The 25,728-nt window shown below is 47.3% G+C and overlaps 1 protein-coding gene across 5 annotated transcripts in view; it reads left to right on the top strand.

The window, feature by feature from the left end:
- MYO7A (myosin VIIA) overlaps positions 1–25,728 on the top strand; it is a 181,379-nt gene that overhangs the window by 62,762 nt on the left and 92,889 nt on the right. For 2 of the 5 annotated variants that reach the window (XM_043527890.1, XM_037885073.2), the window contains exons 1-5: positions 577–1,208; positions 8,226–8,339; positions 12,856–13,008; positions 22,027–22,211; positions 24,853–24,974. In XM_043527890.1, the coding sequence (XP_043383825.1) occupies positions 1,104–1,208; positions 8,226–8,339; positions 12,856–13,008; positions 22,027–22,211; positions 24,853–24,974 (679 nt within the window). In that variant the 5' untranslated portion in view covers positions 577–1,103. Of the gene's footprint in view, positions 1–575; positions 1,209–8,225; positions 8,340–12,855; positions 13,009–18,322; positions 18,341–22,026; positions 22,212–24,852; positions 24,975–25,728 lie in introns of those variants that run through there. The other 3 variants (XM_043527883.1, XM_043527899.1, XM_043527904.1) reach the window with 3 other exon arrangements.

Raw genomic sequence — 25,728 nt, forward strand, 5'->3', positions numbered from 1 at the left:
CTGATGAAGATGGAGCTGGAATACAATGCACTCCGCTGACTCTGGTCCTAGGGACTTTAATCCCAGGCAGTCATATTTCATGTTTACGCAGTGAGTTGGGATCCTAGATGAGCAGTGTGATTGGGGTCCAAACCTGTAACCCTTACTCATACAAATAGTCCTTATGAGAGCAGTTCTCTGGACTACTCCCATGGGCAAGGATTGCAGGATTGGGCCCTAGAAAAGCAAAGCATACTGTAATGATGTTGATGTTGTTATTCACACTTGCAGGTAATTTCAATCTATAGTTTAGCCTGAGTTATCCCATGAAGCTATGCAAGTAATGCATCTCAGAACACCTTCCACTCAATTATTTAAAATCCAGTTGCTATGGAACTACTGTGGGTGATCAGTTTAAAGAAAATCCAGATGGCCTTTGGTTTTGGGTTCCCACTGCGCTTTGGTTAATTTGGTGTTGCAAGGTATTAGGTTAATTAAAAGCCATGTGTTACATGGGGACGACTACACTTGTGGATTAATAAGTATCCAAGAGTATTCAGCGACTCAGACCTGACAGACATCAAGCTGCTGACAAGTTATTTCACTGAGAAAGGAAGGGAAAGGAAAGAAGTCACGGTGAAATAAAGAGTTTTGCCTTGAATCTTACAGTGACATTTTCAGGAGGCCTGAAGTCTGAATTGCTGGTTGCAGCTTCCTTTACATCTCCTACCGAAGATCACCCATTACTGGAGACGCTGGGAGGACTGTAAGTGGAGAAACACACTGTTGTCTGCTTAGTATATAGATTCCCACAATGCAAAGTAATTCGGGATAGTTCTAGCATATTCCAGTGGTGAGCCATGAGAAAAGCTAAAGCTTTCCTTAAGCTCTTCTTTGGAAACTCTCCTGTTAGGAGAAAATCTTTTGCAAGAACCACACTGTGACCCACGACAAACAGTTCCTTGCCGCAGAAGTGAGTGCTTATGATCATTGTTCTGCAACAGGAGGCATAAAGCAAACCAGCTGATATCTCTGAAGATTCCTTGCCAGCTAGTGGAGTATGTGTAGGAACCAGGGAAGTGCAGTAGTCTCTCTAGAATGCTAAAGAGGCAAAAGCCATCAACATGCAGCAATGCCCCAGCGCGGTGGATGCTGAAGAGAAGGACCAGGGCAAATGGACGCTGCTCCGGAATGTCAGCCAAGCCTTGAAACCCCGGACTCTTTTATCGGTAAGATAAGGGCCACTGGCTCTAAATGCTGACAATGGCTTTCAGACTCCTTTGAAATCTATATCACATTACAGTTTGATCCTCTGTAGTGCTTGTGCCAGCTTCTCACACAATTACATCTGCACCTCCTTCTTTGTGCCCCCCGCCCCTCCCCGTGAATGGTACAACATCCCTGAGCTCATTTGTAAAGCCCCTACTCTGGCCACATTTATGCCCCTCTTAAAAAAAAAACAACAACACTTCTACTGTGCTGATTACAGTGAATCGAGTTGACTTGTATATAAATTGCCTGTTCCCCCTCCCCTCGCCTCTGTCCTGAGATTGTGAGCTCGTGGGGGCAGGGTCAGGAGGGTTTGGAATGTGCCTAGCATAGTGGCTACTACTGGTTGGTTCAGATATGGCTATTTATGAAAGGACTGAAAGTGTTCTTGGTTCTGTGGTGCTGCGCCCTATATCTTGAATTAACCCCAAACTACCAAGACGCAGGGCATTTCATGAGGATTATTGACCAGTTTAATTGAGGTGTTTAATGGCCCAGCGCCAATCACCATGAAATGTCCTGGGCAGATGTTTTTGTTTCCATTGAACCTGATCCAAAGCCCACTGAAGTCAGTACAAAGACTCCTAGTGATTTCTGTGGACTTTGCATCAAGCCCTTTCCAAGCAGAAAAAGGAAATAGGGATATGGTGGGTCTAGCTGAGTTACTCCAGGCCATCACAATTGTCTTTTTGGCCAGTGTTAACAAATGAAATTTTAATTTGTACTTACAGGGCATTTTGAAAAAATTAATATCCAGTATGTTAGCTAGTCAAATCATTTATTTATTTGTTGTAGTAAAGTAGCACACAATAGAAGAGAAGTATAAAACTATACTTCATGATATTGGGCTATGTGTTTACCTCTGGTGTCTGGTGACATAATGGGCCACGAAACTCGGCTGCTTAGTACTGACCCCCAGAACGCAGGTATAAAATATTTTCTTTGGGGGGTATAATGTAATTTTTATTGTACTTTTGAGTATTCTCTGGCAATTAGGGCCTTAGAATAGGAGACCTGGGTTCTGTCCACTGTGGTTTGACCAACTATAAAATGAGGATAATACTGTCAACTATTGTAAAATGCTTTGAGATCCTCCAAGAAGCTAAAGTATAAGTGCTAAAGTATACAATTTAAGCTGATATATAATTGAACAATATGTCACTTACTTTACCCATATGTTGTTTTCAATTGGTTCTAAAGATAAGGTATCTATTTTTGATTCTCTAAGCATAAAATTATTTTCCTTATTTATCAGCTACTTCTGAAGACATTTTGAGCCAAATATTAAGATTATTTTTTTAAACAGTAACAGCCAGAGCCTAAGTTGATATAAACTGGAATGCCTTCATAGACATCAATTGGTTTACTGATTCATATAACCCCTTTCATTAGAGGATCTCAAAGCACTTTGCAACAGTAAACAAATATTGTTGTTATTATTATTAATTCAATATCGCTTTACTGATTGACACCAGCTGAGAATCTGACTCTAACTTTTCAAAGAGTTACAGGGAATCAGAGCCAACGTTCATCGAAGCCAACTGCATCTGAGTGGCTACATCCACTCATTTGCAGTGTTACTCACCCTGTGTAACAAAGAGGCTGAATGTACGAAATTGTCTTTAGTAACAATCCAGTTGGTGGCCCTGCAGTGTAACATACAAGACTGTAAGGAGCTGTTTATGTATTAGGCAATGTCGTCAGTGCTAAGACACTCCTGCATTTGGGGGCTCTGTCACACTTTCGCACTGCTCAGTTGAGCCTCACGCATCGAGCTGGTTTGAGAGCAGGAATTGTAGTAGCATGTCTCAGCCACTAGAGGCAATGTGGGGCCTCCTCTGTAGGCAGCCAGCTCTGTCTCTGCTCTCTCTAGTCCCCCTGCTGGTGCCAGAGCGGCATAGAGCCCTAGGGGAAGGAGCTCTGCTAATAGAAAAGGCAAAGCAAGAATATGAGGAGCCAAATTAGGGTGACCAGACAGTAAATGTGAAAAGTCGGGAGGGGAGGGGAAGAGTGGGGAAAGCTTTCAACAATCCCCAGGCTCTGGCTCCCCCTGCTGAGGAAGTCCCCATCCCAGATCAAGAGTGTGGCATGCTGACAGGGCAGTGTGTGTAGGGAAACTTGCCCGGGGCTTCATCACCAGGTCTATCAATCTTGGATGAAGCCTTTCACAAACTCTAAATCCATACTGTAACGTTTCACTCTGTATTCTTTAGGAAAATGTGCTTATGGTATGAATATGACATAACTGAGATATACTTTATGGAAGATGGGTCTTGTGAGGTATCATTGGAAAGATTATACTTTACTGAATGTGATTATCCAATTTGTATGCATGTATCATTTTTGTATCTAAAGTTAGAAATATGGACTATGTAACAATTACAACTGGGTGTGTATTGGGAAGACACCCACCAGACAACAGGCCATAAAATTTGATGAACCATTAGGAAAATCAGGAAGATACTAATCCCTCTCCCTCCTGGGAGGTGTCCGGGGACGTAACTGTGATACTACTAGGTCAGGTGGTCTTGTCACCTGATACTAAACATTACCTGGGACTTCTTGTAACTTTCCACTGGAAGAGAAGGGGGATCAAGTTTGGGAAACAAAGGATTCCCACCTTATGTAAATCCTATTTAAGGGTGGGGAGGAAGGCAAATGGGACTCCTCCTCTCCATGGCCTGTCTGCCCAAGAAGAAAGACTACTAAAGCCACCTGAAGGGAAGGCAATGGGGGAGTCCAGACTGAGACAGGGGTCCAGTCTGAAAAGGAATATAACTGGAACTCTGAACCACAGAAACTTTGCAACCTGCCTAAAATAACATGTAGGGTGAGAATTTACGTTTTTGTAACCTGTTTCTTAAGTATATTGTGCTTAGCTTGCATATTTTGCTTTATTTGGTCAGTAATCTGCTTTGTTCTGTTATCTCTTATATTCACTTAAAATTTGCCTTTTGTAGTTAATAAACTTATTTCTTGTTTATAATATAACCCAGTTTATGAAATTTCTAACTTGGGGGGGGGACAAGAAGTTGTGCATATCTCCCTCCACATTGAAGGAGGTGGTGAATTTCATAAAACCTTTGGGTTTGTACCCCTAAAAGGGGTGTACACGTGAGTGCTGGGGGAGCCCTCTCTCACAGAGCTGACTCCAGTCTGTGCCTGCAGCAGGGTGTGGCCCTACCTGTGTGTGTGTGCTGCAAGAGGCCGGAGAGCCTAATCCAGCAAAGCAGTAAGAGGGAACTCAGACTGATTGAGCAGGGGAAGCTCAGTTAAACCCCAGCACATCAGGTGGCATCCCAAAAGGGGGGTCCAACCTGTCACACATACATTTAAAAAAAGCTGAAATATACATTTATATGCAAATAAGATGCAAATAAGGAAATTTGCTCAATAATTAATGTGCATAAATGCTATACATGGAGATGCATAAAACTTGGTAGATATGGGTAGCAGAGTTTAAAGTAGTTGACTATTTAATAACAAGATACTGTATTTTAATTATAACTTGCATATGGCTGTATAATCCAGGGATAATACCATGCTGTTAGAGAGCTTATTCCTTCACTCTCCCACTTCCCTGGTCCTTCTCACATGAACAGAGAGCAACAATACCCAAAGTCAGAAGGTGCAAACAATTCGATGTTTATTGTATATTTATTCCAGCAAGCTTAAATCCAAGTTCCTTTTTCCTTATTTTCGAATCCCAACTTACTTCCTGTTTGCCCCTAATTTATATAGTAATATTCTTAGCTATACCTTAACCAATCATTTTACTGAAATTTACCTAACCAAACCTAACATATTGTAACATGATTAGCTAACCAATTATATCCCACCACCTTAATTAGTTTACACCCAGCAAAATTAATTATACAGCAGACAGAAACAATCACAGAACCAGACAGAGACCATGCAAATAAACAATAGCAAAGTGGGAACTATAATGACAAAACAATACAGAAGTGAGGATTTCACAGCTACATCTATAAAGACATAAAGGTTTGCCAGCTGTGTCCATTGGTGAGTTCTTACCAGACAGAAAACTATCAACCTAAATTTCCTTTTACATCTTCTAGGCTCTTCCCTTTCTCTGGAAGTGATAGATTGGATCACCTTCCTAACAGCCCCATATGGACTAGTTTGGAAGGTGAGGATGTGACCAGTCGCTTCCCAGCTTATGGCTGCCTCTGCTGCTTAGCCAAAGGCATTGGCCTAAAAACAGGGCCTCAGACTGTCACTGTGAGAGAAGGCCCTTACACAGATTCTTTCTTGTATACCTCTATTACTAGCTAAATGATAAACGTATACCTACATTCTTAAAGTATAGGCCTTTACAGGCAGGCCTGAATATCTATATCCTAACACATGCTATTGTACTAAACAGTAGGGTTGCCATTGCCAGAGCTGGCCTAGAATTTTCAAACCTTGCTCAGGAAAAACTCCCTGAAAACATGGAGAGTTTGCTTAAGTTACTGGCCTGAATGATGACTTTAACAGTCAGTATTTAGGCAAAAGGCAGCATAGTACAGTGCCTGAGTGTGTGCTAATACAATAAGCTAGCACAGTAGGGGTACCGGTGTTGCCAACTCTCACCATCTTATTGTAAGTCCTGGAATATTTGTGGTTTCTCTGAAGGCCATGGCTGCTGGAAGCAAGAGATTACCTGAGAACCTCAGGTTCGTTTAGAAAAGAGCAGTCTTCTAGCCTGCATCGTTGAGGAGAACAGAGCAAAAGGGTGAAGCAAGTTCACCCGAAGGGCTTAGAAACCAGAAGGCCAAGAAGATGAGTCTAACATTTATTATTTTAAAAAATCTCATGGTTTTCGTGGCCTGACTCATGATTTTGGAACACTCGGGGTTGGCAAGAGTTGGGTGCAGAGTGGAGAAGTATTGGGAGTGGAGAAAGCTGCGTGACCCGGGACCCCCACCTCAAAAGCATTACCGCGCCGTGGATTGGGTGGCCTATTGAAGACGTTGCCTTTTCTCCCTGATGCCGCAGCAGCTCCCAGGGTAGCAGTCCATGGAGGCCGAGACAGCAGGTGCAAACAGCAAGAGTGCATGCATCTCCGCCTAGAGCCGCAGATGGACAGCCCCCAGCCTGAACAGCCTGTAGCCTTCTGGTGGGTTGGGGGAGCTTAAATGTAAAATTGCATTAAAAATAGAAAGGAAAAACATACATAGAACAGAAAAAAACGAGATCCTAGGGATGAAGAGGAAGAGAGAGAGAGAGAGTAAAGGGCTGGAAGAAAGGAGAAGAAGCAAGGAGAGATGGTAGCAATTGACCCAAGGCCTGGGGGACAGCCATCTAGCAATCTGTTGCAAAAGGTGGAGGTTCCACCTTCAAATGGTTGGGAACCACTGATGTACAGTGCATCGCCTAAGTCAATTTCTGGATGTAGGTTTCATTAAATCAAAGAAATGTAGGGCTGGAAGGTATCTCAAGAGGTCATCTAGTCCAAGAGGAGCATATGGCCCTCAAAGGGTTAATCATCCTCTCCATTCCCATTGAGTAGATGACCAGAGTGATACATGTTTAGCAATGTTTTATATTCCTTGTTAGTTGGCTATGAAAGAAATTGCTGCAGAAAGTGCAGAGTGCCCTTAACTCCCTTTGCCGGCAGTGGAATTGGAGGAGGCTCAGCACCTCCCGGGATCGGGTTTAGAGGCAGGAAAGAATTTCATGTTTTCATTGAAGGTTGGTTCCTCCTTCTTTGAGGACAATGGTGAACAACTCGTGCAGAGGAGTAATTTAAAACCTGTGTAGGAAATGTGGGGTCACATTAGTGGCCTGATCCGACAGTCCTTACTCAGGCAAAATTCCCATTGACTGCAGTAGGGAACGCAGGGTGATATGTCTAAAGCCTGCTTTCTCGTCACAGTGTCATGCTTGCATCGGAGTCACTTTTGCTTGGGCTGAAAATAAGCTGTTCTTTGCAGGTGAGACTGAGCTGGAAGCCACAGTCAGACTGCTGCCCATGCAGAGATAGCAACCTGTTGTCTGCAGACAGTACACGGGCACTGCCCTCCATTCCAGGTTCTCTTCAGTGTCAGCTATACGTTGGACTAGCCAAAGACATTCACTGCCCAGCGGCAAAATGAACAATCTTTCCCCTGTCTCCTGCTTACTGTCATGTGAGAACGGGCACAGCGCAAGATTCAGGCCCTCAGCACCTTTCCCTGGGCCCCTGTGCGGATTCAGACCTTCCCGTTGCACAGAGGAAAGGCCGGGTTTGGTCCGACCCCTCTGTTCATCTTTTTGCACTGGCTTAGGCAGTACTCTATGTGCACGACCTGCTGATGGGACCATTTGTCAACACATTTGATTCTGGTGTGGGAGGCTTTCGGGTTCAAATCAGACTGAACCTGTGTCTCTTGTTGGTTTTCTTTTAATGTCCCTCCCATGCCCACCCTCTGCCTGTGATGTTGTTTTAAAATATATTGTATTGAAAAAGGGGCAGACTAGATTTTACACACGTGAAATGGTTTCCCATGAGTAGCTGTCTGATTAGCAGCAGGTCAGTTTGCCAAAACTGGATGAGAGAGGTAGCATACATTGTAGTGCTAGGGCCTAGTTGCCTCACACTAGCCTTATGACCCGCTTATGAGGAAGGGGTAGCATTGTTGCCTAGTGGGTAGGGCACTGGACTGGGACTCAGGAGACTTGAGCTTTATTCCCAGCTCTGCACTGGCCTGCTGGCAAGTCACTTCCCCCCCTGTGCCTCAGTTTCCACATCTGTAAAATGGTGACAATGATACTTCACCCTCCTTTTGTGAAGTGATGAAAAGCTACAGATGAAAAGCACTATGGAGTTGGGTATTGTATGGACTACAAAGGAGGTCGCTTGCACTCACACCCGTGTTTTGAAGTAAAACATTCAGAAATGACTCTATCCGGGAATGTTGAGTCCTCCCTGCAGTGCTGTGTTCTTCTGCTCATCTTCACTGAGAACATGCCTATCCTCTGTTTCGTTTCAGGGGGATTATGTATGGATGGACCTCAAAACCGGTCGGGAATTCGACGTTCCCATCGGAGCTGTGGTCAAACTTTGTGACTCTGGGCAGATCCAGGTGGTGGACGATGAAGGCAACGTATGTATGAAGGAGAAGAGGATTGTGATTGTGTGTCCTTTGTATTAGTGTCAGATGTAGGGGCCCCAAATAGGATTAAGCACTGGGTGCTGTACAGATGCACCGTATGATCCAAAACCCATTGAAATCAATAGGATTCTTTTCATGAACTCCCATAGACTTTGGATCGGGACCACACAACATGAGATAGTCCCAGTCCCCAAGGACATAGGTGGAAGACAAGATACACGGAGGAGGTGTAACAAACAAAAGGAGGGAAAGGGGGCAGGGGGAGTAACTTTGACAAGGGCGACCACAACAAGACAGTGCAGTAACACAAAGTAGCTAGTGAACAACTTGTCTATTTCAGACCCAATTGAAGGGGCTTATTTAAGCCGTTTCCTGTTTCCAGTTTATTTTATTGGAGAGGAGGGATAGTCCAGGGATTAGGGTGCTAGCCTGGGACTTGGGAGACCTGGTTCGATTCCCTGCTGTGCCATAGGTTTCTGTATGACCTTGGCAAGTCCCTTACCCTTTCTGTGCCGGAGCTCCCAGCCACCATGGCAGGTGAGGGGACCCCCGCAGCAGCCCATCTCCAGAGCTCCCGCTTGCTGTAGGTGGCGGGGAACCCCCTGGCGCTCCCTGCTGCTGTGGGCGGAGCCCCCACCACCAGAGCTGCTCAGCCCCTGTGACCCTGGAGCTCCAGCAGCAATGAGTGCTGAGCTGAACCCGCCTCCCCATTTTGTCAGGGATGTATTCCCCCTGCCAGGGTGGGAGCTGGGAGCAGTGCAGAGACCGGCTGGGAGCTCCAGCCCCGGGGCAGAAAATATCACTGAGGTCAATGGAAGTTCTGGATCCCGTGACCTGATTGGAACCTTAACAATAATACGTAAGCCTTGCATTTAATACAATGGACTCCAAAGAGATTTAAACTTAGTACAATGAGGTTTTCCAAGGATACTGCAGGAAATTGTTGTATCTGACACATGCACTGCCCTGCCTCACAGGGGGAGGAGGGTTGAGAGGATAAATACATCCAAGATTGTGAGGTCAGACATGACAGTGATGGCGGGGGGGGGGTGGGGGGGGCTGTGACAGGGCCTTGTCCTGCTCCTGTCTCTTTTCTAGCCACAAATCAATCACTCAGAGAAAATGCTTTGTGCTGTTTATTTACACTGTTCTTTCCTACCGCCCGTCCAAACCTTTGCAGCTCTGTATTTATCATAACATACAGTCCTTAGCTCACCCAGCCAAGGAGAGGGAAAGACAGAGGGTCTCTTCCCCTGAGCAATCTCTTCTTTCTCTGAGAAGCCTGTCACTCTCTCATGTCCTTCCTGTGCCTTCTCTACCTCTTGGCTAATGAGCTAATTAGCCTTTGGGGCTCTCCTCAGCCCATCCCAGTCCACCAATTAGGTGCAGCTCTTCCTAATCAGGGCTACTCCAGAACAACTACTTGTGGTTGCCGTCACCAGAGGGCTGCATGAGGTGCTGTTTCCCAGCACTCTATCACAGGGCCTATATAAATACTTTAGATTAGGGCTTTTAGTTACCACTGCTCCTGCTAGCCACTCCTCTTCTCCTATAGGATCCCCACTAACATCTTCCCTAACCTGCTCCTGAGTTCCCACCGAGCCCTTCAGTAGCCAGCCCCAGTCATCTGTACCAGTTTCTTGGTTTTTTACTCCTGGATTGGCTGGGAGTCTCCCAGAATCAGCCTCCATCTCCTATTAAAATCTCCCGGATTGCCTTTACTAGGCCAAAGTCCAGTCAACAGCACAGTGGGGCTAAGGCAGGCTCCCCACCTGCCCTGGCTCTGCGCAGCTCCCGGAAGCCACCGGAACATCCCTCTGGCTCCTAGATGCAGGAGGAGGCCAGGGGGTCTCTGTGCGCTGGCCCCGTCCTGAGTGCCAACTCCGCAGCTCCCATTGGCTGGGAAACGCGGCCAATGGGAGCTGCGGAGGTGGTTCCTGCAGGCAGGGGCAGCAAGTAGAGCCGCCTGGCCACCCCTGAACATAGCAGCCAGCGGGACGTGCCGGTCGCTTCCGGGAGCTGCCTGAGGTAAGCGCTGCCTGGCTGGAGCCCGCACACCTCACCCCCTCCTCCACCCTGCCCCAGCCCTGATCCCCTTCCTGTACCCAAACTCCCTCCCAGAGCCTGCACCCCCTCCTCCACCCGCAACCCCCAGGCTCAGCCCGGAGCCCCCTCCGACTCTCCAAACCCCTCTGCCCTGGCCCAGAGCCTGCACCCCAACCCTCTGCCCCAGCCCGGTGAAAGTGAGTGAGGGTGGGGGAGAGTGAGCAATGGAGGGAGGGGGGATGGAGGGAGCGGGGGCGGGGCCTTGGGGCGGGGCAGGGTGTTTGGGTTTGTGCCATTGGACCGTGGACAATCCGAGTTACAGAACAGCTTTGTAGGCCATGTCATGCAGCACAGCCTCTGAGCAAAGTCTCCATGAGCTCCCGGCTGGATCCGTCTAAAGTGCCCATTTGTGGCTCCAGAGCCAATTAAACCACAGGAATAATTTGCCAAACCTGAAAGGACAAACTTGCTTAAGGTGATGTACAAACCTGAAGCTCCAAAACCTCGAGAGCAGGTCAGGGATGAACCAGGCAGCCTGTGAAACCCAGTGGATCTGGCTACCAAAATCAGAAAAGTGGCTGAATGCAGTAATTATTCTTATTGTTTATATTACAGCAGTGCCTAGAAGCCCCCGCTAAGATCAGGCCCCATTGTGCTAGGTGCTGTACAAATAGGGTGTCCAGATGGCCTGGTTTTATTGGGACCATCCCCTCCTCCCCCCCCCCCCCCCCCCGACATCCTGATTTTTCACACTTGCTCTCTGGTCACCCTATGTACAAACGCTGGCTAAGAAACAGTCCCTGCTCCAAAGAGAATAAAGAATAATAGGTTTTCAGGAATCAAAATGCCTCTGCACTCCTCCTCAGAGCAGCTCAAGGAAAGGGTAAATGGAGCTTTGACCCATTCATCTAAATCCCCATTTCATGGACACAGGAATTGTCAGACCAATGGTCCCTCTAGTTTAGTAACCCATTTCCACAACTGACCAGTAATGGATGTTTCAGAATCATAGAATCATAGAATATCAGGGTTGGAAGGGACCTCAGGAGGTCATCTAGTCCAACCCCCTGCTCAAAGCAGGACCAATCCCCAACTAAATCATCCCAGCCAGGGCTTTGTCAAGCCTGACCTTAAAAACCTCAAAGGAAGGAGATTCCACCACCTCCCTAGGTAACGCATTCCAGGGTTTCACCACCCTCCTAGTGAAAAAGTTTTTCCTAATATCCAACCTAAACCTCCCCCACTGCAACTTGAGACCATTACTCCTTGTCTGTCATCAGCTACCACTGAGAACAGTCTAGATCCATCCTCTTTGGAACCCCCTTTCAGGTAATTGAAAGCAGCTATCAAATCCCCCCTCATTCTTCTCTTCCGCAGACTAACAATCCCAGTTCCCTCAGCCTCTCTTCATAAGTCATGTGTTCCAGTCCCCTAATAATTTTTGTTGCCCTCCGCTGGACGTTTTCCAATTTTTCCACATCCTTCTTGTAGTGTGGGGCCCAAAACTGGACACAGTACTCCAGATGAGGCCTCACCAATGTTGAATAAAGGGGAACGATCACATCCCTCGATCTGCTGGCAATGCCCCTCATGAGGCTTTCCCCTCATCCACAGAGCCAGTTATCTCGTCATATGACGAGGATGAGCCAAACCCCTCCGTCCATCACTAGCAGTGTTGGTGGCTGGTTTATACCCAGAAACATGAGGTTCTGTATCCCTTATCATTTTGTTATCCTTGCTAATACTGTAGATATTCTTCTTTTTCATGTAAGGCCTGATTCTCACTTCACTACAGCCCCTTTACACCACTCTGGCAGTGCAAAGGGGGCTTAAAGTGGGCTTAAATTGCACACCCACTTTTAAAGCCCCTTTATACTTCCAGATCAGTGTGAAGGGGTCTGCAACTCTATGAGAATCAGGTCTATAAAAGCCTAATTCCCTTTTCTTTTCTTTTCTTTTCTTTTCTTTTCTTTTCTTTTCTTCTCTTTGATCCTGCTAAGCCTTTGCTCTCAATAGTGCTTTGGGACAGTGAGTCCCACATGTGAACTGATGATGTTAAAACACAGCTATATCCTGGTCTTGCAGGGATCTGAGAGATCATTTCCTTTTCACTATGATCCTTTAAAGTTAATAGAAAAGGAGTACTTGTGGCACCTTAGAGACTAACCAATTTATTTGAGCATAAGCTTTCGTGAGCTACAGCTCACTGCATCCGATGAAGTGAGCTGTAGCTCACGAATGCTTATGCTCAAATAAATTGGTTAGTCTCTAAGGTGCCACAAGTACTCCTTTTCTTTTTGCGAATACAGACTAACACGGCTGTTACTCTGAAACCTTTAAAGTTAATGGCTGTCATGCCCCATGTACTGCATACATCCTTTCATCCTGTCCTTTCTGAATCTGTCTCGGGTGCATATCATGGTAGGCTCACTTTTGACCTCTTTCCCCTTTTTCTCTCCAGGAGCATTGGATTTTCCCTCACAATGCCAGCCATATCAAACCCATGCACCCGACCTCTATCCATGGGGTGGAGGACATGATCCGCCTGGGGGACCTGAATGAAGCTGGGATTCTGAGGAACCTGCTCATCCGTTACCGAGAGCACCTTATCTATGTGAGTGTCCACCCGGAGAACGTCATCTCACCCCAGCTTTGTTGTGTTTATTTTCATTTCTATCCTGAACTGGTCCAAGCCCCATGCGTACCTATTCTCTGCCATGTCTGCTGCAAAGTTTACATGCTGTTCCTGCAGGACATGAGATACCATTGCACGTGGGGGTTTACTGAATTGGGGAAAGGATATATCTTCTGGATGTTAAGACAATCTAATTCCTTTTATGTGACCAAATGGGGAGCGCCCCTCACCGCTGGGCTAGTGAATTCAAGTCCCACATGGGAGCCTGGGTTTACACCTGAGAGTGGATCCCGAGTGCTGGGAGTTTCTGCAGTTATGAGCAATGTGCTTTGGGTGAAGCATTAAACTGAGTTTCTCGTTGTCCAAGTGGAACCTATTGATCCCATGGCCCATGTAACGACTAACCATCCCCAGGTATTTGCCTGGGCGCGCTTTAAGATCGCAACATGTTTAGCTGACCTAACTGAGGATTCCATGCATAGGGGATGTGGTTGAAGAATCCCCACAGTGTGACAGGCTCTGGGAATTAAATAACCTGCGGTGTGACAAGGCAGTTTTCCCACTGTGACCTTGCAATACCTGGTGTGTGCACTTAAGACTTATTCATTCTGAATTTCCTGGTTTCTCTCAGCTGCGGTTTGATTGCTACGATATTTTTCTTAGAACTCTTAAATTCCCGACATGCACACGCCGCCTTAACGCTCCTTTAAGTGCTGTTTGACTCAGCAAAGCGACTGTAAAATCAGCATTGTGGATTTGCAGGTTTGTCTCTCAATGATCTCATACCTGGTATGCTCAGTTCCCTAGCTTTGCAAACTCAACCATTTCCTCCTGACGCTGCATTGCCGGTTCTAACACTTCCACAACCCAGATTCTGCCCTACGTGGCACTTGTGCAGCTGCACTGGTTTTCATTTAGGACATAATGTGGAGGCAAATTGAGTTGCACGGTCATTCTGCTATAACATTACAACTCCAAAAGGAAAGGAGTCGGAGATCAAAGGGTCTTGGTTTGTTTTATCAGAGTTGCGGAATCGCTGGCTGCGGGCTTGCAGGGTCATAAGATGCACAGGTTTGTGCCTGAAGTAAAACATACCTGGAGTGCATGCAAGCATGCTATCTGATGTTGCCAAATAGTCAATGTGACCACATAAGAATGGGGCATTTCAGGATAGCTCTTAAATTGTAAGGCTTGCAGGCACTCAATGGCAGAAGTACATCGTTTTGTGCCCTCACTCATGCCTATGCTGCAGTGTAAACTCAGGGCTCAAGCTTAATCTCCCTTTCGTATACACACAAATCATGCTAACCCAGGGCTCGGGCTAAGATCCTATGGGGATGAAGTGTTGGAGTTAAACCAGGGTTCAAGCCTGATTGCATTGCAGTGTAGATGCAGCCCCACTGGACTTGTGTTCTGGGATCCACCAAAAGTATCCCACAATCCCCCAGACAGACATTCTTTGTCCTCTGGACAGTCAAGTTTGGTGGGCTGTCAAGTTTTCCCATGCTGCACCACGAACAAGGCGTTAGCGCGGCCATATTTTGGGAGGACACTAGGAAGTCTGGGACATGGGTGGTTGGATTTGGGCCTGCATAATGCAGTGAGGATACAGGGTTCAACAATTCCTAACCTGGAGTTACAAATGAGTGTAGACGCTTAAGCCCTAGGTTAACTAACCCAGGGTCTGCTAACTTGAGTTCTACTAACCTGGGCTTACATTGCAGTGTAGACATACCCTCTAAAGTCTTTTTTTAAACAATTTAAGGATTTCATTTAAAGATGAGTGATTCATAGGCTGGTAGATTTTAAGGCCAGAAGGGACAATTATGGTCATCTAGATGCTTGTTTGAATCTTAGGAAAACTATCCAAACCTCTTAGGTCAGTAAGGCCTGGCTGGAGAACTCACAAGAACAGGCTTTCCTAAAATCTAGAGAGAGCACTCCGCCACAGAAGTAGGGGCCTGTTTGCAGAGCCAGATCTGACACACACACTCTCTCTCTCTCTCTCACACACACACGCACCCCTCGCAAAAGTTTGAGGGTGTTCAGATGCTTGAGTTTGGTTCAGACCTGTCTCTACTTGTGAGATTTCTAGCAGACCCTGTTTCCAGGTAGGCCAAAAATATGGCAAGAGCAGCCTTTCCTTTTGGTATTTTGCCAGTTCCGCTCCTTGCCTCAGATGGAACTGGGGGTATGTGAAAATGAGAAAAAATGTTACATCAGCATTTTCCAAATCTCTCATAAATGCTGGGTTTGGTTCCAGAGCTGGGTGAATTCTCTGGCCTACGTGATGCAGGAGATCAGACCACATCCTCGTAATACTGCCTTCCGGCCTTGAAACCTATGAAGAACCAAGGCAGTCAGAATAGGTTTAGCAATAACTAAGGATACAATTTACTCATGGAGGTCACTGATTCCATGACTTTAAGGAACCCCGGTGACTTCTTCGGCTGCACCCCTGCGACAGTGGCGGGGGCTGGAGCTGTCAGTCACCTGCAGCAGCAGCGGGGCTAGAGCCCCCCTCCCCCCGTGGCGGACTCAGGCTTCAGGCCCCCCAGCGGTCAGCCCCTCCTCCCCTGTTATTTTTAGTAAAAGTCAGGGACAGGTCACAGGCCTCAATGAATTTTTGTTTATTGCCCATGACCTGTCCTTGACTTTTACTAAAAATAGCCATGACAAAATATTAACCTTAGCAATAGCCCACCGTTCCAGATGTTGAACAACGCACCTTCAGCTTTGCAGGAATCGGTCTGCAGTGTCTCACCAGCTATTGCATTGCACAGATTTTGGAGGGCGGAAGACAGTGGGGATGGGGCAATATCCTCCCAATAACTTTCTGGTCGCTTTGAGTGGAAGATAATTCCCTTACATTTTTGATTCATTAGAGAGAAATGTGCTGATGCGATGGGAAGGGTTAACATAGCCTCTTAGGTTGGAATATGCATTTTTGGGAATTAGGTGAGGTGAGCTGGTTTATATGTAACAAACAGTTGTCTTGAGTAAAGGTAAAGGTCAGCTGCTTTGCAGTCATGTCTTCACTCAGCATTTTTGAGGCTGTCTGTTGCTTCTTAGTGGTATTGACTCAGGACAGATTCTCCTCTTGGTTCCAATATTCTGCTTTCCCTGTGTGTGGGGTCTTTCATAGGCATCAATGAGAGTAATACATCCATCTTCAAAGGTTTAACTGACTAATTCTCACAGTCTGTGAAGCAGGTGATTAGTATTATCCCGTTTACAGATGAGGAAAGGGAGGCAAGGGAAGTTAAAGCCAACATTTACGAACCCACATTTAGGCATCTGAATAAATGGCCAGATTTTCAGATTTTAATGAACAGAAGCTACAAGCATTCAGGTCCTCTGATGCTTGTGCCATTGATTTAGGAGCCTAGATTTAGGCATCCAAATCTGGAAATGGTGGCCCAAGGCCCCATGGGATTCAGTGTCTAACCCACCATTAGCTATCAGGACTTCCAGGCCCCCAGCCCTGCAGTCAGTCCCTGCCGGTGATGGCTGATGTAGGAGACTGGGGTGCCCCTTTCTCATAGGCTGGCTGCAGACACAGTCCGGGGGGAGGGGGAGTCAGGATGCCGGCTGTGGCTGAATGGCAGCATTCCTGGCAGGTTCAGATAGTGGAATTAATGGGCTTGTCCAAGCATGTATGGGGGTGTCAGCCCAAAAGGCAGGGTGGGATTCTGTGGTTGTTTTCTGGGAAGTGGAAGCCCCCATGGGAAGAAAGTCCATTGAAATGTCCTGTCCCTAGTTTTCGGTGTGCGGGAAAGGCAAAGAGGGAGACTATTTTAGAGTGAGTCCGAGGAAGAAAAGTGACAGAGACAACAAACGGAAACCAAGAAGCAGGAAGCCAGAGGAGGGTAACGCAAGGGTGCTACTGTGCCAGGAAGCCAGTCTTGTGCTGATGTGCACCTCCCCAGCAGGAGAGCTGCCGGGCATGAGGCCTCTTGGAGCCCAGGGCTCTCACGCCTGGGTGCAGCCTGAATCACCCAGCTAGATGGCCCTGTCCTGGGCCCTGGAGAGGCTGGTGCTCCTGTGAGCACTCGCCTAGCTCTGACTAGGGCACAAAGACTGTGAACAGCTGCTGATTTAGAGGCAGGAGTGGGTGGATCTCCTCTTGTGTGTTTCTGTGCAGCAGGAAGGGGGCCCCCTCTTTCACAGGAGATTGGTGGCTGAGTTCTGAGTGCGCGGTGGATGCTGGGTGTCTGTGCCTCCAGCCAGCGCATTAACCTTTTATTAGATGTGCGAAATGCAGCCCCAGGTATCTGTCTCTCATGAGGAGTTTACCCCCTATGCAATGATGCCTTTTTAATCTCTTTAACAACTCCCAGCTTGCCAGCGCTCGCTGAAATACTGCCCCATTCCCTTAGCCATACACTGCTTCGGTTCTACAGCAAAGTGAGATGGCTGCTAGAGGACTGCGCCTCCCCAAAGCTGGGAGAAGGAGACAAAGGGACTAGCACAGGCTTGGACAGCTGGGCAGTACAGCTGGGCCAATCCTTTGTAGCAAAGAATGTAGTCAGTGAGCTTTGCCTCTGTTTCTGTTTGCGCATTGTCTGCAAAAAGGCTGCGGTGATATTTAGGCCAGGTCTCCGCTGCTGGTGCACTCCCAGGACAGGAACACCGGTGTGCTGTCTGATCGACAAGGTGCTTCTCACGCGGACGCAGCTATACCACTTAAATATGTCTACATGTGCAATCAGGTGCTTAACTTTAAGCATCAACTTTGTAAAATTTTGGTCAAAGATTTTAAAATCTGTTTGACTAACGAAGAGCAAAACAGATTGGCTTTTAGTTCGCACATTACTGAGGGGCTTTTGGTGGGGGGAGGAGGGGAGGAGGTTTGATTGGAGAGAGAAAGGAATTTTGACAGGTGAATAAACCGTCCGTTTGCATTATCTATCACCCTGGCAGAGGAAAAGTGAGTAGAGTTTTGGGAAGTGTGGCTGGCAGTTCCGCGCAGCTGCATATGTCCCTGTGAATGGAGCCGAGGTGGTAGAGACCAACCCAGCAAGCAGCGGTTCCATGAGGTACAATTTGCTCTCACCAGCTGAAAGTGATAGTACTCAGTGTGGTCCGTGACAGGCCTGCGCTGCTTGAGGGGGTTCCCAGCGCTGCTGAATCATGGATGATTCCTGCAACGAGGCTTCCGACAACCTGTGTCTTTCCTGGTTCAGCTTGGGGAAAAGATTCGCCATGACTTGGCGAAAGGCTTTTGTAGTCCTGCTCTAATACAATACGTATTTTCCTTTTTCTCCTTCCTTCCTTCCTTTTTAACCCTCAGACTAACTGTGGCGGGAGGGTAAGTATAACGCACAGAACTATCGAGCTACCTTCCATTGCCGCAACACATTGTGACATCATCCACTGGCTCGCTCGTTTACGTTCACCATTCCTGGCGTTTCTCATTTGTCTTGCGCTGCTTTTCTGCTGCCCCATGAATGCACCCAAACCATTATCCCTTTGGCTGCAGTGCTTTGCCGCAATGACAGCAATGTGGCCTTTTCCTAGAAGAGCAAAGTACCGAGTTGCGGATGGGATGCCAGATGGACAGGGCTATCACCAGTTATGTGTAAGAGCCCGGTTTGGAGGAAATAAGCAGCTATGACAAAATGAAAAGGGTGATGCAAGCGCTGTTCTGCATGGCTCATGCTTGTGTGTGCTGAGAAAACCTGTGCTGAATAGCAGGGGTGTTTTGTCATGACACTTGGTTACTGAGCAGGGTTTTGTCTATCTGGAGATGGACTCAAAGCCATCTGCTACTGAATAGGGGTTGCTAAAGTGCAGGAGTATCTGGTCGTGGTGTGACCGTGCATTCTCTGAGCAGCAAAAACTCCAGTTGAAGCCAAGGCGAGTTTGGGGTGCTCTGGGAATCGGGCACAGAGTGGATTTGTTACGTGGCTAATGAAAATGTAGGTCACACGGGCAGTAACGACTTTGCAGTGGAACAGCATTTCCTGGTGTAAACTGTCAGCTTTTGTAGAACCATCACCCATACGTACAGCCAAGCTGATCTTTACACCAAAACAGAGGGGCTTTACTCTTAACCAGACTTGGAAATGGGAATTGCAAATATTTTCTTGTAGCTGCCCTTTGGGCCCATCATCAGTTCGGGGGCCAAAGTCTTGAATGCTGTCAGCTGTTAAAATTGGGCAAGCTGTTGTATTTGTCAACTAGAAACAAGTCAAACCAAGCTTGTCTCTTGAGATAACACAGGAGTTTATGCTGACAGACTCTCAATGATCACAAGAGAAAGGTCAGTGGGAACATCAAGAAAACATTCCGGCCAGTAATGGTTAACTCCTTTAAAAGGATCTTTGGCTGTAGTCAGCATCACGGGTCTTGGCTGGGACAGACAGGTTACCACCAAAGGTTGGAATATGGGGATGTCACAAACTTGCGCCAGAAGCAAAGTCAGTCTTTCTGAGAATGAGTTAAGAGAACTTGAAATGGGATATTTCTGCCTCTATGCACTGTTAAACATGACCTAAAATTGCCTAGAAATGCCAAATAACTTGTAAATCTCACCAAGTTACGAAGCAGCATGAAAACCTCAGATATCTTTTAGGTTGTGAGTTCAAATCAGCCCAGGATTCAATCAGAGAGTTACTCCCTTTTGTTGACTGTGAAATGAGTTTGGGGGTCCAGTCCAGCTCCCAGTGGGCAAGGGTTCCTATGACAAAACCTCCACAGCTGGCACTAATTGGCAGCCTGATTGAAAGTCTGAGCAGATGCTAAGGATTGAGTGGGCCATAGAGACGGAGCTACCCTCCCATGCCTAGAGATCTCCCTTCCAAATCAGGATTGAGGCACATTAGCAGGATTATGTGGAAGAAATTCGAACTGGGGCTGCCCATGCTGGTCTCTTGGTCTCTTAGTCCGGCCTTCTCAGGAGCGCTGGCCCAGTATGTTGATTCCAAAAGTGAGTAAAAATTCTAACTCACGCTATCTGCAATTTGCAACACATGTTAGCAAGAGAAAGCTGGACTGTGCCTTACTCTGTAATAGGGATCTTTTATTAATTGCCTGAAACCACCACAGAAACATTCTTGCTCACTCTATGTAAGCTTAGGGTCAGTCACCTATTGGCTGTCTAAGAAGGCTAGCTGCCATGGCTGCATTCCCAGGCAGCTCAAACCCCTGTTAAAGCCTAGTAGAGTTCTTTATCGAGGGAGGGGTCCCATGGAATGGGCTACTTGGCTCCTCCCATCTGGTGATAGTAGAACATGCTATTAAAAGTGTGTAAGGCATTTTATTTATTTATTTATTTATTTGCATTAAAATGACCAGCTCTTTCTTTGGATAGCGTATTCTAGGCAGTATTGGTCTTTTCATCACTTGGTCCACCAGGAGACAAATTGTGTCCTTAACCTTTGGCTTGGGATACATGACTCTTGTCCTGGTCTGTTATCTATATAAACTGGATATTCTTCTTTGAGTTGTGTCCCTATGGGTGCTGCACTCTAGGGATCTTCATATCCTGGCACCTAAGATCGGAGATTGGTCCTGCTTTGAGCAGGGGGTTGGACTAGATGATCTCCTGAGGTCTCTTCCAACCCTGATATTCTATGATTCTGGGTAGCAGTGTCCGTTTGGCCCTCACCTGCACTCTCTCTGTCTCGTGCTGTGCTCTCTTGCTATATAGCGTTGTGCGGGCAAACCGCTCTCAGATCCTTCTCAACTGCCCTGGGCCTGAGATGGAGCCTTAGCAGAGCCTGTTGGCGGAGGTTCTACTTGGTGTTTTTTCTTACTAATTTTCCACAGCAGTAATAGAGCTTCAGTTAGTGTTAATACTTCCTTCTTCTATTTTATTTCTTTCCAAAATTTTTTTTATTTCGCTTGTAGAATAGTTGTCTCCTTCGTGTACGTTAGCTTTCTCTAGTTCTTCCCGTTCAGTCGGTGGAGCACTTCTTAAATTGCAGTAGGGCCCTTCAGTTAGAGAGGCTGCACTGAGGTGCCAGCAGTTAACTTGGCACGATCACTCACGCACATCATAGGATATGTAACTTGGCTCATGGTCAGTTCCTGTAACTGGTTTCATATAAGGGGCCATGGTGCATGGCGGGGGGGAGAAAGAAGGTGCACCTTGACCAGTGCTGTCTAGTGGCATTATGCCCTTGTCATTATACTCTCCTGAGGCACTAGGGGCGAACATGGTGAGAAGCAGCACCTTTAATGAGCTGCAATCTGAGCTGTCTGCAGTGCTGCCTGGAGTCACCAGCGCAAACAGGGAGTGAGCCTGTGGGATCCCTGCCCCCAGACACTCCTCCTTTGGGGCCACTAGCTTTGCCAGCCATGCTAGCATGTCCCCCATCTTTGGCTTCCCCAGCACCTCTGCCAAATGAAGGCTGCTCTCTGCATGATTGTGCAGAGGGAGGGGCTGCTTGCACCCTCTTCCTCCTCTGCCGCTCCCATGACATCCCCAAAGGAGTATCACAAAAGGAGGGTCGTAGGAAGGTGACAAAGGTCCCCAGGGAGTAGCTGTCCAATATCACAGCACAGCTCCAGGCTCCTGAGAGATCTGTGGTAGAGAAGGATCAAAGGCCTTTTCTGTGACATACCTTTATTATTTGGGCTGTTTGTCAAATTGTAAACAACAGGGCTACAACAACACTGCAAACAACTGTATTATTTGGGCAGTCAAGGCAGTGGTCCCTCGTAACGCACCTGACAGATGTGGGTCTCTGGTGGCTCTGACCGTGTTTGTTGCAGAGACAGTCCCACATTGAAAACCCGGACCTAAACTTCACAGTGGTTGAAATCTGGCTCGGAGTTCGGGCTTTGTTTGTGTTGATTTGCACAGTTGGGGCTTTTGCTTCATTTTGACTCCAGAAGTCACCCTGCAAATGCCTTTTTGAAATGAGCAGCGCCCCTCCGGTGGCTGTTGAAAATCCCTCTCCTGTTTTTCCTTTGCCTTTGGTCCTGGGTACCAAAGCTGCTCAGGTGGGGGGCCTCGTCCCAATAACCTTCTTCGTGCTTCTCCCCTAGACGTATACAGGCTCGATTCTGGTGGCAGTGAACCCCTACCAGCTGTTACCTATCTACTCCCCAGAGCAGATCCGGCTGTACACCAACAAAAAGATTGGGGAGATGCCTCCCCACATCTTCGCAATCGCTGACAACTGCTACTACAACATGCAACGCAACAACAGGGACCAGTGTTGCATCATAAGGTGGGTTTGTGAATGTCCGGCCCAGCACGGGTCCCGAATTAGGACTCCATCCTGCCAGAGGTGCTCAGCATGTTCACCTTGTTTGCTTGTGAAAAGTGCAGGGTAGACCGCACTCACGGCTAAAGTCCAAAGAGTATTTAGCCAAACAGCACAGCATAGGCAGTGCCCGTGTCAGCTTCCCCACACCAGCCTGTTAGTATGGCCCCTCCGGGAGGAGTGTACGGGGCGTTCAGAGTCTATGGGAATATCTGCGCTGGAGCTGGAGGGGTAATTTCCACTTCGGGGAGACGTGTGTCCTCTAGCTTCGATTGAGCTATCCCACTAACCAGGGCCACCCGGAGGATTCAGGGGGCCTGGAGCAAAGCAATTTCGGGGGCCCTTTAATTAATTAAGCGCCTTTTTAATTTTTACTCACCCGGTGGCGCTCCGAGTCTTCGGCAGCGTTTCGGGGCGGTGGGTCCTTCACTCGCTCTGGGTGTGTTGGGCGGCACTGAAGGACCCGCCGCCAAAGTGCCGCCGAAAACCCAAAGCGCCGCTGAGTGACTAAAAGCGCCTCGGGGGGTGATGCCTTTTTTGTGATCGCTCCCCTTGTTCGCTCCCCCTGGCTACGCCACTGGCCCTTCCACACAAAAAAGTTGCAATACTATAGAATACTATATTCTCGTGGGGGCCCCTGCGGGGCCCGGGGCATGGGGCAAACGGCCCAACTTGCCCCCTCCCCCCACCCTCTGGGCGGCCCTGCCACTAACAACAGAAGTGTGGCTACTGCAGCGCGAGCAGCAGGATGGGCCAGCCACATTCCTGCCCAGGACCCTAGGTACTTCCTTGGGTGGCTAGCCCAACCCCCTGCCGCTCCACCCTGGCTGTAGTTCCATTTTTAGCATCTTAGCGCCATCACAGCTAGCAGGCGCCTGTCTTGCTGAGGTGGGAATTACACAAGACATACCTGTGGCTTGGCCTTTTTGCTGAAGCTGATTGGTTCAGCAATTGTGTTCAGTCACAGAAGTTAAGGATGGAAAAGACTTATTAGAACATCCAGTCCATATCTCTCCCCATGCAGGGTCGGTCAAGTCTAGTTTTTAACATTCCAAGTGATAGGCCTTCTACCGCTTCCTTTGATAATTATTCCACAGCCTAATCGAGGCGAATCTCAGGATGTTTTCTCTGATACCCATTTTAAACTTTCTTTTTAATTTCATCCCATTATTCCTGGGGTGACTATAGATGCAGAGATCTATAGCTTTGAAGACTAGAAGGGCCCATTATCTTCACCCAGTCTGACCTCCCGCATAACACAGACCATAGAATTACACCCAGAAATTCCTGCCTCCAGCCATAACTTACTCCGTAGTTAAGCTGTCTAAGCACCTGATTCTGCCAAGCTTTGGAGCAGTACCTTGCTCCCGAGTAGGTCGGCTGAAATCCGTGGGACTACCTGCACTGTAAGACACTGCCCAGTATGAATTAGAGTGGCAGAATCAAGCCTCAATCAGGTGCTCTGAAACTCTTTTGTAGTCTAGACCCGATCTCAATAGAGAGATGGTCAGGCAGGCGATCTCCCCTCCTTCTCCCCTCCTATTTACGCTCAAATGGATCATCTGCAATAGCATCAGAGCCCCATGGCACCTATAAAAATGGCTTCCGTGGAATTGTAATGTTTTAGACGTACAGTGTGTATTCGTAGCTGTCATTTAATGCAGTTCGGCAGCTTGAAACAAGACAGAGAACTTGCTTCACTTGGCCAGCCAGCTGTCCTCTGAACACAAGCAAGTATCTCTGATCCAAACTAATTCCTCTGTCTTCTCGATGTTTACACTCTTCAGAAGGCTATAATGCTGGACTGAATTTGCTTATCGATAAGGCTGTAATTCTGTCACGGAGGTCACGGGTTCCCTGACTTTCCGGGATGTCTTCTGGTGCAGGGCTGGAGCAGCTGTCAGGCCAGGGGCCGCCGGAGCTGGTGGCCCCTGCTCCGGTGGCCCCTGAACAGCTGACCGGCAGCCAGCCCAGCCCTGGGGCCGCCAAAGCAGTGGCTGGGGTTGGGTCAGCCCCTGCCACAAGAGCAGCAGTAGTCAGCCCAGCGGGGCTGGAGCAGCTGCAAGCCTCATCAGCACTCTCTTTGCCCCTGCTCAGGAACAGGTCACAAGCTTCTGTGAATTTTTGTTTATTGCCCACGACCTGTCCCTAACTTTTACTAAAAATACCCATGACAGAATCGTAGCCTTACTTATCAACGGTGTTCAAACTGGACACAGGCCTGACCCCAAATTTAAGATCCAGGCCCCAGAGAACTTTGGGCGGTACTCCTGATCCAAAATCAAAGCTGGATCCTAAGCCTGCAGTTGATTCCTATCCCTGTGATAGGCCACACACAATCCCCAGATTCAAACATGAATCACTTTGAGGACGTTCCATGGTCTGTATTAGCCAGGAGGTCATCGTGGTCCCCTTTGGTCTTTGAATTTAGGAATCTGTGAATACATGTGAAGTTTAGGGGGTTTGAAATCCAAATGTAGAATCCACCTGTACTAGAAACACATGCCTTGAGATTTCCAGGCCGTTCATTTGAATGCAGAGTCCAGGGCCCTGGCAGTGGTGAGACAGGGCATTTACTCACATGCATTCCTTTCAACTTGTACAGTGGCGAGTCTGGTGCAGGGAAGACGGAGAGCACTAAACTGATCCTGCAGTTCCTGGCTGCTATCAGCGGGCAGCATTCCTGGATTGAGCAGCAGGTGCTGGAGGCAAACCCCATTTTAGAAGGTGAGCCTTGAAAAGACGGTAGGTGGAGGGAAACACTTCTGCTATTAATAATATGGAGGGGGCTAAGATTAAACTGCATTCCCAATAATTGCTTTACAGCAGGAGCCAGAATTGCAAGAGCTCAACACCTGCCCCTGGGATCAGACTTTCAAAAGGGCTCAACCCTAGAGCTGGTCAGAAAATAGATTTTCCATCGTGTGGAAAAAAAAAAATAGAGATTTCAGCATTTTTCTCCTCCCTAACTGGAACAAAATGCCAAAATGTTTTGAAATTTTTTACTAACTGAAATTCCATGAAAATTTCATGTCAGGTCAATCAAAACATTTTGTTTTGATGCATTCACAGCTTTTTGTTTTGATTTCAACCCTTTTTTCTTTTAAAAAGATGTTTATATATAAAATTAAGAAACTGCTAAACAAAAAGCAGTTTTGAAACAGAAAATCAAAAGGGTCGATGTTTTCAAAATGTTTTTTTCCTATTTTTTTTCCTAGATGAAATATAGTCAAAATTCGTACAATATTGGGGGGGGGAGGAAAGGGGGGGGTTTAATTGAAGCTGCATTTTCCAACAGAAAACTGTTTCGACAAAAATTTTCCAGTCGTCTCTACTCAACGTACAGTATACAGAGCTGTTCTGAAAATCTGTGTGCTTCTTCTGGTGCAGAAATGGGCCCTGTGCTCTTCTTAAAATCTGTCACCATCCTGATGTAGACACGCTGCTCAACTAACAGCTGCGAAGGTTTTGCTCGGTTGCG

This window comes from Chelonia mydas, chromosome 1 (genome assembly GCF_015237465.2).
Source record: "Chelonia mydas isolate rCheMyd1 chromosome 1, rCheMyd1.pri.v2, whole genome shotgun sequence".
Taxonomy (NCBI): domain Eukaryota; kingdom Metazoa; phylum Chordata; order Testudines; family Cheloniidae; genus Chelonia; species Chelonia mydas.